Here is an 18,238-nt window from a genome sequence, read left to right on the forward strand (position 1 = left end):
ACATCTCCCCCGTTCCCATTCCCACACTCCCGAGGCTTCTCTCCCAGTCCCATTCCCACACTCCCGAGGCTTCTCCCCCAGTCCCATTCCCACACTCCCGAGGCTTCTCTCCCAGTCCCATTCCCACACTCCCGAGGCTTCTCCCCCAGTCCCATTCCCACACTCCCGAGGCTTCTCTCTGAACCAGTTCTGCTCTGACCCCTATGGTTCGATTGTGACGTAACGCCGTCTCCGTCGGCTCGGCTCGCCATTGGTCACGCCCCACCGCGCGGCCCGGAGGCTGGGCCGGCTGCGAGCCAATGGGACGGCGCAGACGGTGAAAGGGCGGGCCGGGCCGTGGCGGGGTCGGAGGTGAATGACCGGTAGTAACCCCAGAATCACACCACCGGCTGATGCCACTGTCACCGGAGGAACGGCCATCCCCTCACTTCGGCATCTGGAGGAGCCGCGCGGCCCGGCGCCTGGTTCGGACGGCGCTTTCTCTGTCGAATTTAGAATTCTTCGGCGCATCCTTGAAGCCGGGTGAGTAGCGGCGGGTGGCCTCTGCTGCTCCTGGGGCCCCCTGTAGCATCCTTCAACTTGAGGAGTCAGGAGGTTATCAAGTTGAGGCGGTTTGAAAGGAGAAGGGGCTTCAGTTTGTCCATGTCCTCGCTTCAGCGATTGGGGATGTGCCTGGGGATGCAGGTGTGCGATGGCGTTGGATGCCCCTTCCTTGTTCCCCCACCCTCTCAGGGCTGGATCACTTTAGAGGGACGAGATCCAGGAGACGGAGGGGGGAAAGCCGGACTGCACTCGGGCACAGGCTGAGGGGAGTGGGTGAGGCCCGGGCAATGCTGGTCCTCGGGACAGAGCAGCTGGACCTTTCCTCACACCTTAGTTTATATCCCCACCCCAGGATCTAATCGGATGCCTCAGTAATTTCAGGAACCATGTTGCATGCAAATTCGTTCTGGCAAGACACGTGGTACCTCATCTTCTTGATTTTTCAACCGGCATCTGGCCCAGACACTTTATTACCGTGGAGTGACTGCAACTCACCCGGGTCGCTGTCGCCTTAATTTCCACCGGATATCTGTTTACTTTCTCACCAAGTGAAACTGGACATGTGTACTTCCTATACCTACTCTGAGTTGAATTATTCCCAGGAACGATGGGTTTAGCATTTGCACAGAGCACATTTGTGGGAACAGAAAGCTAAACATTAATTAACCTACTTAGAATTCATTCTGATTTACAGCATCCGCAGTTCTCTCGGTTCCTGGATCTAATTTGCCTGTCTTTAAGTGCTCTTAGTGCAATGATTCAGGATTACTGTGGGTCGTGTACTGTCAGGGATTGAACATTTGATTCCAAGCTGTGTCATTGTCTACTACAACACCAACTCAAAATTAGTGGAAGGGACTTTGTTTTTTGTTGTTGTTGCTATGTTCAATTTTATATTGGTGAATTGCAGCCAAATTAGAAAAGCAGATGGGCCTTCTGCCACTTTGCTCAATAGCAACAAATGCAAGAATGTGGAATGGATTAGACTTCTCAAATTCCTAATCACTAACCAATCGATACTCATCTCTCATCTTTTAGAAGTGTCATTTTTTTCTTTGAATTTTATTCTTGCAAGATGTCCTGATAAGTGCAAGACAAAAAGCTTTGATGAAATATCTCTTTTTCCAGCAATTTTCAATAATTCTGTCTTACCTAGTGACTGTGTACCTGAGACAGAGATAAAACAAAAAAAAACCATTAACTGTTGGATCTCTCCCTATCTTACCAACATTTTCACCATTATGTCTTGAAGATATGCCTCCCTACTGAGGTTTGGTTCACTTCGCTACACTTCTACTTCTGCAGCATATTGCTTCTATCCCTGCATCGACCTTATTTAAATCCTCTTCTCTGCCTGTGCCATCTTCAGATTTGACTCTTCTCTCCATTTCCTTTCTTTATTTAAAACTTACTTTAGGTACCTACCTCTTTTGGACATCATTTAGTTATCCTTTCCATTTCATCCTTTAGCTTGTTGCCTTTTTTTTTTGTTTTTTTGGAAGTACCTTGAGATATTTCTGTACATTGTAACAGAGACTTGGATTTTTAATGTAAAGGTCCATGACTGAGTAGTTGAAGTTACTGAATTGCATACTCTGTTCAGCCAATCTAATTCTCTCAATGGCAGAGTGACAGAAAGATCCTAGCTTAACCCTTGTTTTGCAATAAGCAGACCTCCACTGTCATTCTCTTGGTCGTTCCAAGTTTTAACTTTCTTTGTAATTGTAGTTTTTCTGTTCTGTTTCAGCCCTGGTTACTGTCTCTTCAGTGTTCATTGTTCGCAGCAACAATGTCAGATCAGGATCCAGCAACCAAGCTTCCAGACCTGCAGCCAAGCTGCCAGCACTCCAAGTTCATCATTGGTTCTGTGTCCGAGGACAACTCTGAGGATGAGATTGGAGCAGGCAGCATCAAATCAGATATCTTGGAAGACAAGGAGCGATCCTTATCACCCTCCTCTGTAAACTCTGACAGTTTGTCTGATCTGTGTCTGAGCAATGATGGTATTGCAGTACAGATGAGGTAATGTCAGAATGAATGTTTTCCTTTCTGTTTGTGTGAAATGCTGTGTACCATTTTTGATTTTTGAGGCAAGGTATTGTCACTGTTTCTTGCTTACTGAGCCAGGTACTCTAATCAAGATTTCAGGCATTACGTGCTTGCTTGCTTCTATATTTTGTGTTCAGCAAGGAGCTAACAGTGCTCTTACCCTTTGCAGTACTGGGATAACTACTGAACATTGCTTTTTCTTCTGAGAATAAAGATTCTAGTAAAATAGAGTATCTCCTTTTCATTTTAATCTTTTAGGGGATCTGTTTAGGTGTACAGAACATAATGTGAAAGTTTGCAGATGTCTACAAAGCTAGAAACTAGTAAACAATGTTGAAGATAGGTACACACTTCAAGAGAACATTGGCAGACTGGTACATTGGTTAAGTGCATGAAAGATAAAATTAATCGCAGAAGTGAGAAGTGATTCATTTTGATTGTCAGAAAGAAAGGCAATGTGGGCTTGATGGAGCAGTTTTAAAGGGGATTTGGGAACAGAGATATTTTGTTTCCATAATGTCGTTTCAGCAATTTTCACCCAATGGCTCTTTTGAAGTGTTGATTCCTTGTCATGGGCTTGTCATTGTCCCTTCTGTGTCATGATATTTGGTGGCAGAAGTTTGAAAGAGCTATTTGTCTGTGTCCACCTAATTTCAGGAATTGCCCCTGATATTCCAGTCTACCTCATTTTGGTTGCTGGACAGTCACAGCTGCCAACCCTGGCCTTTTGCTGAGTTTGCTGATTTCAGTCAGGACAGTGGTGCCAAATTAGTAGTTGACTTGAGAGACCCAGTTTAGGAAAAAGGAATTAGCTCAGTTTAATTCTTGAAATATTTATGGGTGCATGTGTGCATTACGATACACAGTATGAATGTGAAATGATTCTTGGATAGCGCTCAACTTGACTTCTCTGAATAGACTGCTGGCATTAATTTTCTATGCTGCATCATGACTTGAGTGAAACATCAGAGCGTGTATCCATCCAGGGAACTGTGCTGGGCATTGCACGGTGTTAAGGTTTTTAGGGGAGAAATTGGTAGGGCAATAGAGAGGTGCAGTAAAGTGGTGGGAGTGTGGTTTTTTTTTTAGATTAGATTACTTACAGTGTGGAAACAGGCCCTTCGGCCCAACAAGTCCGACCTGCCGAAGCGTAACCCATCCAGACCCATTCTCCTACATTTACTCCTTCACCTAACACTACGGGCAATTTAGCATGGTCAATTCACCTAACCTGCACATTTTTGGATTGTGGGAGGAAACCCACGCAGGGAGAATGTGCAAACTCCACACAGAGAGTCGCCTGAGGCGGGAATTGAACCCGGGTCTCTGGCGCTGTGAGGCAGCAGTGCTAACCACTGTGCCACCGTGCCGCCCACCGTTTGTGACAGGGAGGAAGAATACTGGAGACAATTGGAATGGAATAAATAGCATTGCTGAGCATCTAAACCAGTAAAATACCACAGTATAATTATAATGTTTCCTGGGATAAACCAAGGAGATGTTTGCATAAATTATGCTACATTTCTTTACTGAGTGAAATGGTTAATAGCAGAGTAGCTGATTGCCTACAATGAAGTATATGCCAGATCCTACATACAGGATGGGAAGAAATATTCAAAAACCAATTTATTTCCTAAATATATCTGGCTATCACATGAAAGGAGACCTGGATTGTTTCTAGTAGAGCTGTTCAACTGATGCAAGTTCTCTGTTCTTCTTGATGGCCTAGTATTGTTTTTTCCTTCGCATATATTGTGTACAGAGGTAGTGCCCCTGCCCCGGACCAGGAGACCAGAGTTCAAGGCCAACTGTTCCAGTAGGATGTGAAGCACCTCTCAACAGATTGATAAGCATACTTTCTCCATCTATTTGTTTTGGAAATATTAATTTTGGATCTGATTCCACCAACCTTTAGATTGTGAATTTCAAATTATAACAACTTGCTATTTGCTTTAAAAGGTTTTGTTGTGTTGCTTCTGGTTCTTTTGTCAATCATTTTAAATCTGTCACTTCTCATTCTCAGCTCTTCTGTTAATGGAAACAGTTTTTCCTTATCGCCTTTATCAGTCTCCTCTAAGGTGAGCATTCCTAGCTTTTCCAGTCCCTCCATGTAACGGGAGTCCCTCATCCCTGCTACCATTGTAGTAAATCCCTTCTACACACTGTTAGAACTAAAGTGTGTCATCCTGAAATGAACATATAGTCCAACTGAGGGTCACCACTATAAGGCTTCGCATAACGTCTATTGAAATCTAATCCTCTATTAATAAAACTAAGGATCATACATGCTTCTTAATAGCCTTTTGTCCCTGTTCCCTTTTAAGGTATATACAGTCCCAAAGGTCTCTGCCTGTAAATGCTTTAAACCTACGCTATTTAGTTCACATTACCTCTGTGTCCTACTGATAAAATGTACCACTTGACACTTCTGTCAGATTTCACCTGTCATGTACTTAACCAATTTACTAGTCTACCTATCTGCTCCTGAAATCTGTTTCTCTTCGATTGTTTTCTGCATTTCCAAGCTTTGTATCATCTACAATCGTTGACATTATGTTCAGCATAATGTATTCATATATGTCAAAAAGAGCAGTGATCCTGATGTGCCACCCTTCACTCTAATAAGTAACCATTCACTATGACTCTGCTTTCTGTTCCTTAGTCAGTTTTGTGTCCATGCTTCACTGTTGCTTTTGTCCCTTAATTATGGCGAGTAATGTGCCACCTGACTCCGTAGAGTCTGGCCTTCGTCTATACGGCACAAGTCAGGAGTGTGATTGAGTACTCTCCACTTGTCTGGACGAGTGCAGCTTCAACAACCCTTCAAGAAGCTAGCCATCCTTAAAGGGCAAAGCAGCTCACTTGATTGGCACCGCATCCACAAACATCCACTACTGACACTCAGTAGCAGCAGTCTATTATCTACAAGATGCGCTGGAGAAATTTACCAAAGAGCCTTACGCAGTACCTTCCAAACCCACAATCACTTCCATCTCGAAGGAGAAGAACAGCAGATACGTGAGAACTCCACCATTTGCAAATTCTCTTCCAAGTCACTCACCATCCTGACTTGGAAATATGTTGTCATTCCTTTACTGTCTCTGAATCAAACCTGGGTTGCCATCCCTAATGGCATCGTGTGTCAACCCACAGCAAGAGAATGGCAACAATTCAAGAACGTCAAGCGGTTTACTTGCTCAAGGGCAACTTGGCGATAAATCCTGACTAGCCAGCGATGCCATGTCCCATGAGTTAATAAAAACAAATAACTTGATCAAGTTACAGTTAGAGGTATAAGAGAGAAAATAGGATAGTTTCCCTTTTGCCACTTCTGGAATGAACAAAGACAGTTGTGTTTTAAAAGGGATTTTAAAAATGTTTTAACTCTGTGATTGTTACTATGAAGAACGCTGAAAAGATTTCTGAAACATTTATCCTTATATAAACTTAATATTCAATTCCCAAGGTACATTCAGAAAACTGCCCACTCTGTCATACAGGCATACAGTTAAGAAAAGATGATTATCAAAATGGCAGCATGCACTTGGGTCTTAAAAGTCTAAAACAATCACGGTCACAATTGCTTCTCTTGAGATGAAGTCTTGAACTGTTGTCCTACATTTTTTTGTTTGATTCACTGAAGAAATAGAAGTCAGGAGGTTGAGGATGGATAGTTTGCAGTAGCAGGTATTTTTGGCTTTATTCTAGTTGAGGGCCATTGATTCACTGCAGTGGTCACCTGGTTTGGTTGTTCAAATAGGTAGATAGTAGGCCAGCCCTGATTCTGTATCTCCTGAAGAATTTTAGCAGTCTTGTTTCTGTGCTGGTTTGGATCCATTGCTCTTTTTGCTGCTGCTTCCAAAAATGTCTGTTATCAGAAACCTGGTTTTTGTTATGTGACTATTATTTGTTTCCAGTGTTCTCAGAAGTAGTCTCTGATGAATTAGCTATTGCCACACAAAAATGACATGCCAATTGCATATCCTTGTGATAAAGTGAGTTTTCTCCACATCTAATCTCTGAAGCTGGGAAGTCTACAAGTCCAGTATGAACGTCTTTGCAATTATTTTTAAAAATGGAAGCCATTAATGCAAAGGAAAGCTTTGTCACATTTTAATGTCTAGATATTCAGGCTGGCTTTTTGGGTCTTGCATATAGGTAGAGAAAGGAAACGATTTCCTGACTTTTCAACCTCATTTTGTTTTCAAAACTAAAATGTCTGTTCTCCCTGTTGCTTTGAGGTGAAATGTTCTTGTCAAAAAAAAAGTGGTCAGGCCAAATGACACGAGCATGTAATTAATCAAGCACAACTTGTGTTACCCACCCTCCCCCCATCCTCCTATTTATCTTTCAGCACCTTTTCACACCCAGATGAAGGGCTTATGTTCAAAACATCGATTCTCCTGCTCTTCGACTGCTGCCTGACTTGCTGTGCTTTTCCAGCGCCACACTTTTTGACTTTAACGAATTCATGCTGATTTTAATGTATTAGCTGATACTTTACCTCATGTTGATTTGTTTAGGGTGGGATTATTGTCTCTACAAGTTCCCTTCACTCTTGACCTTTGGGTTGTCTCATCTGTTTTGAGTTTATCACTTTTTTCAAACAGAAATTCCACGTTCTCAAACAGAAATTCTCCCAGTTCTCTGAAACTACCCACATGTTCAAGGGGCATTGGAAGAGTGTGAATGGAGCCTCTAGTTTTTATCTTCACTCCCTAGATACAATAACTGAGAGTGCAACCCAAGTGGACTGAGTGATGCCTACCACCTTACATTCATTACATTTAATTTTAAACAATAAGATATAGGACCCCAAGGAGACCATTCAGTTCATCGAGTCCACTCTGGACCTCTGAGACCATTTGATAATCCTTGATTTCACTTGCCTGCGTTATCCTGGTAACCCTTAATACTTAGAAATCGGTCCATCTCAGCCTTGAATATAATTAATGACCCAACATCGACAGCCCATTGCAGTAAATAGTTCCACAGAAAAAAAGTCTTCCTCATTTCTGTCTTAAATGTCTTTACTAACATTATACTCTCTGGTCCTAGACCCACCCAGAAGGGAAAGTAATGGTTCCGCATCTATGCTGACAAGCCCTGTAAGAATTTTACATTTTCAATAAAGTCTCCTCTCATTTTTCTGAACTGCAATGAGTACAAGCTCAACCTACTCGACTACTTCTCATAAGAAAATCTCTCCATGTCCAAGATCAACTTGGCGAACCTTCTCTGGACTGCATTAAATGCCTGTACGTGTTTCCTTAGGTAAGGGTATGAAAACTGTTTACAGTACTCCAGCTATGATCTGACTAGTTCATTGTATGGTTTTGGCAAGACTTTCTATTTTTATTGTTTCTTCCCTTTGAAATAAATGTCAACATTCCACTTACCTTCACTAATACCTGGTGAACTTGGATGCTAGCTTTTTTTGTGAAAATCTCTCTTTGCTGCGGCCTTCTGCAGTTTGTCCCCATTTAATAATGTTCAGCTCTTCAGTTCTTCCTTCTAAAGTGTATAACCTCATATGTTCTTACATTATGTTCCATCTGCCAGATTTTTACCCACTCACTTAATCTGTCTCTATCCCTCTACAAACACCTTGTGTCATCCTAACTTACCTTGTCACCAACTTTCGTGTCATCTGCAAAGTTGGCTATACATTCACACAGTGCATTGGTTGTCATTATTGTCATTGTCACTGCAACTGCATGGGACAAACTCACTGGCTCTGGCTCGCAGTGGCTGAGACATTACTTCAAACAATTCCGTAGTGAGTTGCCTGTATTAACGAATAGGAGCAATAAATTTTCAATTATCTTAAGCTGGTTAACATCCTAGGATTGCAATTTTCTTTCTTCCCAGTTCCTAACACTCGTCCGTACTCTTTCCAATCCCTTGCTGCGCCTTTCCCTCTCACTGCCATGCTACCTCACTGTGTTGTCACTGAGAATGGTGGATTAATTGGCAAATGTTAGGGAGGCCAGGAACAGGGCAATCAATGAGGTAACTAGTGGGGTGCAGATGTTTCCTTCAGCACCAGCAGGATTGTGCCTACTTATATGGGTGGAATTAGCACTGACTTTCTGCCTGTATCAATTATACAAGTAGTGCTGACTTCCTCTGGCAGGAGGAACCATTATTTTTATCTTATTTAATATCTCCACTGCTTCCTGTCATTTGAACTACGTTGCTAACATCTTCTGTTATCTTGAAGATGGGTGTGTGTGTGTCTCATTTTGTATCACGGTCATGATCTCTGCCTTGACAACAAGATGTTCTGTTTGGACATAGTACTTCTGGGTCCCCTTTTATGATCGCTCCTAATTTTGTTCTTATACTCCCTCTTTGTCTTTTATTTATTTATTTTGATCATATCTGTATGTTTATATTTGGCATGGCCAAGTTAAGTACTTTGCACCAGGCTTTGCTAGAGATGAGGAACCTTGTTCTCTATTATTATATGGTTGTCCAATTATATTAATTAAGGCTCCTTTTTTTTCTGTTTCACCTTAATCTCGCTACCATTAGTTATCCAAAGTACTCTTGCTTTAAATTACATTCCTCTACGCCTTCTGGAAATGTTCCTGCTCATAGCCATCCGTCTCTTCTTTGAAGATTTCCCATTGGTAATTTACTGTTTTGCCGATTAGTTTTGATCCATCCACCTGACCAAAGTCGATTTCCTACTTGAAGTTAGTTCTCCTCCAGTTAAGTTTGTTTGTATTTGAATAAGCCATGTTTGTTTTTGTAATCTATTCTAAATATGATGATAACATGATCACTATTCTCTAAATGTTCTGAATGGTACTCCACTTCCTCCATTTCATTCCCAGAGTTCGGCCTATTGCTGCTTCCACACTGAGCTGGAAGCATATTGATAAAATGTACTTGTATACAGTTTGAACTCCTTCCTCTGTTTGTCTTGTACAGATATTATGTTAGTTTATATTATAATAGGGAAGTCCTCTATTATCACATTTTGTAGTTCTTGCATCTCCATATTTTGCCTGTAAAGCTACTACTCAATCTCTGTCAGCAATAATTTTCCTCATTCAAATCAAACTTGAATATGCTGCAATTATGGCTTGACTCTGGCTTGTTGGTTGTGTAACAGACAATCTTTGATCCTGACATAAGTCTGTTTTTAATAGTAGTCAGCAGAGTTTACTTAAGGCCAAGTCTAATAGTCTCTGCAGACCGTCTGTTTTGAATTGTGATGCAACATCTGATCATCCGATCTGTCTCGCAAAGCTCAAAAAAGCTGTGGATGTTTGCTGAACTGGGTCATGAACCTGAACAGAATCCCCTGCTATAACCTCTGAGCTGCTTTATCAAACAGCAGACACACTTGAAAATTATGAAACTCTATGAGCTATCTTTGGAAGTTTACATTGCTTCAGCGTAATTCAAGTGCAAGCCACATTTTTTTGGTCAACTTCTTATGCTAACTTTCTCCCTGGTGTTTGAAAATCCATTTGGAGGTTCTGGCTCTCTACTCCAGGATTTTACCCAAGATGTAATTATTTCTACATAAGTCTTAACCATGAATGTTGACATGCGGTGCAAGAGTATAAAGCTGAGCCCAATTATGTGAACAGTTCCTACTGAAATTTCTGCACACCAGCTGTGAGAGAGAACCCTGTTAGGAGACTAAAAAAAGGAATTCCTTTCTAATCCAGGGAATGTGCTCCTCGCTCCTGATGAAGTACTAAAATAGCTGTTATCAAAATCACCCAGTTGTATCATATCTGAGATTATGACAAATGTAAATGTTCCTTCATTGTTTTTCTCAGTTTTTTTGAAGCCTTTGAAACAGTTGGTTATGCCACTGTTGCAGTTTATTGTCTGTTCTGTATTATATTTAGATGGTTGGTCCAGCTCATTTTTCTGGTCTGTTGTAAAGCCCAGGATGTTGAGCAGGGGATTCAGCAATAGTACTGCTATTGAACTCAAGCACAATAGTAAGAATCTCTCTTTCCTCTCTCTTCTCTCTTTTTTTTCTCTTTTCTCTCTCTTTTTCTCTTTCTCTCTTTCCTCTTTTTTTTTCTCTTCTCTCTTTTTTTCTTCCTCTGCTCGGCCACGTTTCGCTGCTGCCTGTTCCGAAGTCTGTCTTGGAGGATGGTCACCTGAAGGTTCGTGGTCAAATGTCCTAGGTCGCTGAATTTGTTCTCCAACTGGGAGGGAACACTCCTGTCTGTTGATTGTTGCCCATACATCCGTTGCTGTAGCCTCTGCTCTGATTCCCCAATGTACCATGCCTCAGGGCATCCTTGCCTGCAGCGTATAAGATAGCCAACGTTGACTGAGTCACATGAGTACCTGCCACATACATGGTGGGAGGTGCCCCTATGCGTAATGGTGGTATCCATGTCCACACTCCAACATGTGGACATGTTGCAGCTACATGACAGGGTTGCATGGAGTTGTCCTGAAAGTCGGGCAGTTTGCTACGAACAATGATCTGTTTGAGGTTTGGTGGTTGTTTAAAGGCGAGCAGTGGAGGTGTGGGGAAGGTTTTGGTGAGGTGCTCCTCCTCATCCTCATTGATAATGTGTTGCAGGTTGCGAAGAACATGGCGTAGTTTTTTGGCTCCTGGGAAGTACTGAACAACGAAGGGTACCCTGTCGTTTGCAGCACGTGTCTGTCTCCTGAGGAGATCATTACCATTCTTTGCTGTGGCATGTTGGAACTGGCGGTCGATGAGTTGAGCATCGTACCTCGTTCTTATGAGGGCATCCCTGTGTAGTTCCAGGTGCCCGTCACGTTCCTCCTCATCTGAACAGATCCGATGTACGAGTAGGGCTTGTCCATAGGGGATGGCTGTTTTAATATGGGTGCAAATTTGGTCCCCATGGCTATTCCATGTGTCTGGATGAAGAACTGGTTGTCAAAGGTGAAGAAGTTGTGATCAAGGATAAAGCAGATGAGTTATAGGATGGTGTTTGGAGATTGGCAGTTGTTGGTGTTGAGTACTGAGGCTGTTGCTGCGATGCCATCATTGTGGGGGATGCTGGTGTAGAGTGCGGAAACGTCCATTGTGACGAGGAATGTTCCCGGTTTGATTGGTCCGTGGATGCTGGGTTTCTGTAAGAAATCTGTAATGTCGTGACAGAAGCTGGGGTACCCCTGTACAATGGGTTTCAAGATGCCTTTGACATAGTCTGAGAGATTCTCACACAGACCTCTCTCTCTTCTCCTCTCTCTCTCTTCTCCTCTCTCTCTCTCTCTTCTCCTCTCTCTCTCTCTCTCTCTCTCTCTCTCTCTCTCTCTTCTCCCCTCTCTCTCGTTAGATGTTGTCTAACACTTGTGTAGCCTGAATGTTATTTACACTTGTCAGCACATATCTGAATATTGCCCAGTGCTTGCTGCATGTGGACACTGTTTCAATATTTGTGGAGATGGGAGTGTTGCCGAACATGCAACCATCAGCAAACACTCCCACTTCTGACTGGATGACAGGAGGAAGGTCGTTGATGAAGTAGCTGAAGATGATTGACTCTCATACTCTACCCCTAGAAACTGAAGTGCTCTTCTGGCAAATTGCTAGCGTCCTTACTTTTGGGCTAGAAAGACTGAATTCAATACTCCAGAAGTGTGTTATAAAATGTCTGAACAGGTTGATTAAAAATATCTACCTTGAGGCAATCCTATTGTGAAATCCTGGGGGTGAGGTGATTGATCTCCAAGAACTACAGCCATCTTTGCGTTTGTTATTACTCCATTCAATGAACTGTTCCCATTTGATCCCCATGCCCCTGATTCCCATTTGCCTAGTTTTTCCTAGGGCTTCATGTAATTGAGGGCAGGAACTCTCACCTCATCATTGTAGTTCATCTTTTTTTTGTCCATGTTAGGACCAAGGTTTTAATGAGTCAGGTGGTCCTGTGAGCAGGTTATTGTTTTGCAGGTGTTGCTTGTTAGCACTGTTGAGGACCCATTGCATCATTTGAATCTAGGCAAGACTGGAGCATAATTGACTAAGTTAGATTTGTATTCCTTTTTGGACACAGGATGTACCTGGGCAATTTTCCACATTGTTGGCAAAATGCCTGTATCGTAAATGTATGGGAGCAGCTTGTTTGGGGCATGGCCTGGTCTGGAGTGCACTTCTTCAATAATGTTATCAGGATCCATAGTCTTTTCAGTCTTCCATTTTCTTGATACTAGGGAGACTGAATCAAATTGCTTGAAGACTGGCATCTGGGATGAGGGGACCTCACGAGTAGGGTGAGATGGTTGAGGAAGAGGATGGTTAGGAAGTTTCCTTTCCCATGCATCACTTTAATTTCTTGAGACTTCTTGCAGTCCGGACTACAATATTGACCACTCCCAGGACCGCTCTTTCCCAAATGTGTGCCACTGTGCCCCAATGTTTTGTGCATCTGTCCTTGCAGTGGAACAAGACATATTCAGGGATGATGGTGCTGGCTGGGACATAGTGTATCTCACAGAATCATACATCGCAAACAATGTTGTTCAGTTACTTGATTGGTTTGTGGAACAGTTCTCTCAACTTTGGCACAATCCCCAGATAAAGACGACTTTGCACGATTGACAGGGTTGTTTTTTATCTTTGTCATTTCTGGTGCTAGGCTAATGCTGGGATTTTTTTTCTGGTTTCTGTCCTTCCTTCCTTCAGCTTTCTAGTGGCTTTAATTCAACTGAATGGCTCATGAAGACTTTTCAGGAAGACTTTTCATTGCTGTGTGTCTGGAGTCACATGTAGGCCAGCACATGGAAGGATTGCAGAAATGTTTCCTTTCAAGTACTATCAACTGGGCCTCTGCCATTTGGAGAGAGAGAAGAAAGCAACGCCCTCTCATAGTAGACTGTTGGTGAACCAGATGTGTTTTATGATAATCACCAATGGTTACACAGTCAGCATTAGTCTTCTCTTTGATTCCAGATTTTTTTTTTGAGTTCAAATTTCACTGTCCGTGACCCCAGAACATTAGCCTGGATTTTTGGATTACCAGTCCAGTAACATGGCTACCAATTTCACTTGGCTATCCAGCTATAGGACCTTCTGTTCTGTTAAGTCATTAAACAGTAACTGTTATTGGTTAATTTTATGAAGACCCCGAAATTTCTCCTTATTCTCATTGAATTAGGATAAGGGTTTTCCTTAAAACTTTGGTCAACCATTTAATTTTTTTTGTTACATGAAGTTTTTCACAGTAATCATACTTCCAGAGTAGTTGTGTTTGTGATATTGCCAAACTCTGGGAGGTTCAGCATCCCAGACCCCAATTAAAAGTATTGTACCCGTGAATCAGTTTTGATTTCTTTTTTGATGGAAGTATATGTCTTGTTCCGTTTGGTGTGTTAATCAAAAATAATGATGTCAACTGGCCCAATTGAGCAAATCGATCTTTTCTTCCGTCCAGACTAGCTTGTCAGTGAGATCAGAGAATGTTAATGTTCTTAACTGCCAAAGGGAAAAGATCACTTCAATGCATTTCTCATGTGTAATATTCTTTTGGTTGATAATTTTACTAAAATAATCAAAGTTAATACAAAGGGCTAACATTATTGGCACTTTCCTTAGAGTCCAATTTAAATTAAGTTAACCCTCAGGAAAAACCAAATTGGGAACAACACTGGTGTTAATTGGCTGCAGTTTGTAGCACTGTAATGTGTTTGCCCAACAGTAAAGCAAGGTGAGGTAAGCAGCTCAACTATATCTATTTGACTTGAAATACAGCATGCATTTTGAGAAATTGTTGACGAGTGGAGTCAATTGAGGCAGCACCATTATTATTGAAGGTGTTTTGAGTGGTAGACATGGTAGGGAAAAACGTATTGCAATTTTCCAAGTTCAGGTTCAGTTCGATTTAATCTGTAGTTGTATAATTGACAGTGTATTTTTAATATAACATCAATTATTCAGGATGACAAATTCACATTTATTCAGGACCACATTTAAATAAACAACACAATAGCAGTTTTAAACAAGAATTCAAATTAGGAATTAAAATTGAGCAACTAAATTAAGAGGAAAATATATTGCAGTTGAAGCTAATTTTTGATTTTACAGATATAATTTATATCCAATAAATCTAGTCTTCCTTACTTTCCTCTTCTCACTGAAGAACTATTTTTTACATTAATTGGTCTGTTCATCATAAACACATTCTTAAGTAGTGTTTCTTGTGTGGGCAAATGGGCAGTCAGTTAGTTATCAGGCATCTGTTGCAAAAGTATTCTTCTATCCTGTTCACTTGGTTTGCCAATAGTGGTCAATCTATTATGAATGTATTTTGTAGACAGTTGCTGGAAAGGTGTTTCATTTTTTGGTTTTCAGTCACATGATTGTAGATATTCAGTTTATTGATTATGGATACTTTTTTATTCAATTCCTCTCCTATGCATAAAATGGTTCCTTCTATTGCCACCAGTTTGTGGTGGTACGCACTATTGAGAAGTAGAAATAGTTACATAGCAAATGAGACACCGAGATTTCTGTTCATTTTTTGGTATATGATATTATTTTTCTAATAAAAATGATTTGCTAAAAAGTATCAACGTTTGAGATATATTCTGCAATGTTAAAAACAAATGTGTTAATTGGATTTTACAGCAGATCTGCTAAAAGAGAATATGTAGTGTCAATAAGGTTAGGACCTTGTGGGATAATATGCTATACAAGAGCATGGTGACATTACTGTCTGAGCTGTCACTAGAATAAGGACCACTGGGTGTACTATTAAGACATCAAACACTTAGGGATGTTGTGAAAATAGCAGATTGGAATTTTAGGTTTATTTCTAATATTGCACAGCAAAAATTGAAAACAAGAAATTTTGAACTTCAAAAATATTTTGGTGTCACTTATTTTGCTTTGATTTCTATATCCTTTTCCTCTGACAAAGTTCTCCTGATAAGTAGTGAGGCAGTTACTCCATGATGTAATATTCTTTGAACTGAGGTAAATTAGCAGCTGAGGATCACTGCTATAGCTGCAGAGACTTAGTATGTGAAGCATCCAATCAGCAGTGTTTTTGTTTTCTTAATCGAAAGTAAATAACCAGCCAGTTCTTTATGCATATTTAGTGAAATAATAGGCTGGTCATCCTGAGTGATGTGTCACCTGTCAATTATGTTTCCACTGATTTGTATGGTTTTTATTTAGTATCTGATGTTCTCACTTGCCAAGGTAAGCAAGGTAACTTCAAACCTCTAGCCACTGCTTTCGTTAGAAAGTGTTTGAACATGTTTTCACACTCAACACCCTAGTGGTGTGGGAGTACACAATGCTCTCTTTTCTTTGCTATATATTAGACTTCTCTCACAGTTGAAATATCGATTGTACATCGATGGATAATTTAGAGCTTTGCTATTATATGAAACAGCTGTTGTACCTGAGATGAACCAATGGCTTGTTGTTAGGATGATTGTGTTGAAATGCAAATTTTTTGTATGATTTGACATGTATAGGTCTGCTCTTATTTTGTCCGTACACATGCAGGCTTTTTTCTTTTTCTCTCGCGCTCTCTCTCGCTCTCTTTTTCTCTCTCTCTCTTGCGGTCGGTGTCGGTCTCTGTTGCAGTCTCTTTTGTATACTGTGTTTGTGTGTGGATGTGTGTTTCTGTTTACCATTTCAGGTTGTTTCAGAGATGTGCTTATATCCACAGGCCAAGCATGTGATGGCTGCCCTGTCTTTTTCTACATCTTTTTTCTTTCTTGCAGTTTTTCTTCCTTATTCTCACCACTCTCTCAAAGTAGTGCTATCCTTCTTTAATGACAGTGCAGAGTCAGGACCTCTGCTGGATGAGGAACGAGGAATAGGAAAGTAGATTTGCTATCTTGACCATTTTTTACTTATTTTTCCCATCCAGTCTGAAGAGCTCAGTTGCTGGGGTGTGAATTTATTGACTTGATTGTTCTCCAATATTTCACCCAAATGGCTCAGTGGCATGTGAGCTTTTCATTGTATGAGTTTGCCAGCTGTACCGCAACTAAGCTGTTTGCTGATGTATAAGGAAATACAGAACTGACTGACTTTTTCCAGGATTGCAGAGAAGTATTGTTGCCAAAGCTAAGGTCAGATAAAGTTGTTCAAATCTGGGACTTTTTTGGACTCTGTCACAATTAGATTCTGCAAGAGCAGAGGTTGCACACTGAAGCCCGACACTAGTTTTAGTGACCATTAATAATTCAGCTATGGGCATGTTTAAAATTCTACTCCACCGTGGTGAATTAGAGGTACTGCAAAACCATTTGCAGACCAGTTTATCTTGATGTTATGATTTTGCCTGAAGTATTGGATTCAATATAAATTAAAGTATAAAAAATATTGTTAAAAATGCAAATGCTTTTTAGACAAAAACAGCTCCACTGTTAATGTTGCACTACAACAAAAGTGGCCATTGATACTAGACTTGGGAATGGTTGTAATTGGTAGTATGCTTGAGTTCAAATTTAGTGGTGATGTGTTTTGTGTTGGTCCTGCAGCTCCTGTTCAATCTGTGCAGATTAATGTGCAATTGTGTGATTATTATTATGAGTCTCAGTGGATTACTCTGAAAATAGGTACCAATGATTCTAAAACTGTGTGTCTGTAATGCAGTTTAAGCATCAGTTTTAGGACACAAGCATGCAAGCTGCTCATATCTTGTCCTGCAATCAGCCATGCTCATATCTGGCTCTTTCCTCCTTGATATTCACCAATTTCCAAATCTAATCCTCCTTGACACAGCCTGCAACAACATGCCAGGTTATTTCTGTAGCCTTCTCTTGCTCTCTGTCCTCTGGTCATGTGACTTGGACCTCTTGTACAATCCTGCCCCTCACCTTAGGATGGAGTCTTCAGGTAGGGCGGCCTGATCCTTTGAAAGCCTCTCCTTAGCCTCACAGCTCATCTGCCGACTCTTCACTTTTCAAAGGCTTCTCAAAATCTATTTATTCTGTTAAGTTTTTAATCATTTCTCTCTACTCCCCCACAAAAGTTCTGCATCCATTGTCAACTCTTCTGATGCATTTCAAAGTGTTTTCTCACATTAAAGCAGTTTACAAAAAAACAAATTCAAGTCAAGGCAGTGTTGCCACCTCAAAAGTGTGGCGAGCACTGCCTACTTTGACTAACCACTATTCCTGCTAAATTTGAGTGCCCTCCACCCACAGAAATAACCAGTTTGTCCACTGTCTGGTTTCTACTGCAGTAACATCAATTTTAAACTGAGATGAGTCCAGAGATTCTGGGTGAAGGTGGGAAATTTGTGAGGGAGATTATAGGTAGGAGTTGAATTGTTAAATGTCAGAACATTGACTCTTTCTGACAGTGCTATATACAGTGTCAGCAGCCTCATTCAGCTCTGACAAGACTGCAATAGACTGCGTCATCGTGCTCAGTGGTAGCTAATTCCTGAGAGTGTGAGCATAAATGAGAGGCAGAGAATATGTATTTGCTTCTCAAAACACAGCTGCTTGTGCAGGCATGCAGGAATAAATTCTGTGGAAGGGGGCTCTCTTGTCAAAATATATTCTCTTCGGTATGTCTAACTGCAGCCAGTTAAACCTGTACAGTTTTTCTACCTTGTAGCAGCCTGTGATTCTCCTCACTGATCATGGAGGATTTTGGAGATGTGAGCCAAAGAATGATATACTACTTACTGCGGAGGTTAGTAGGTGATGTTGT

General features: G+C 41.1%; 1 protein-coding gene across 2 annotated transcripts in view; it reads left to right on the forward strand.

The window, feature by feature from the left end:
* Positions 1-335: 335 nt before the first annotated feature.
* acaca (acetyl-CoA carboxylase alpha) overlaps positions 336-18,238 on the forward strand; it is a 263,482-nt gene continuing 245,579 nt past the window's right edge. Inside the window, exons 1-2 of one of the 2 annotated variants that reach the window (XM_043718470.1) lie at positions 336-522; positions 2,291-2,565. In XM_043718470.1, coding sequence (XP_043574405.1) covers positions 2,333-2,565 — 233 coding nt within the window. In that variant the 5' untranslated portion in view covers positions 336-522; positions 2,291-2,332. Of the gene's footprint in view, positions 523-2,290; positions 2,566-18,134; positions 18,221-18,238 lie in introns of those variants that run through there. The other variant, XM_043718471.1, reaches the window with a different exon arrangement.

The sequence above is a fragment of the Chiloscyllium plagiosum genome, chromosome 28 (assembly GCF_004010195.1).
Source record: "Chiloscyllium plagiosum isolate BGI_BamShark_2017 chromosome 28, ASM401019v2, whole genome shotgun sequence".
NCBI lineage: Eukaryota > Metazoa > Chordata > Chondrichthyes > Orectolobiformes > Hemiscylliidae > Chiloscyllium > Chiloscyllium plagiosum.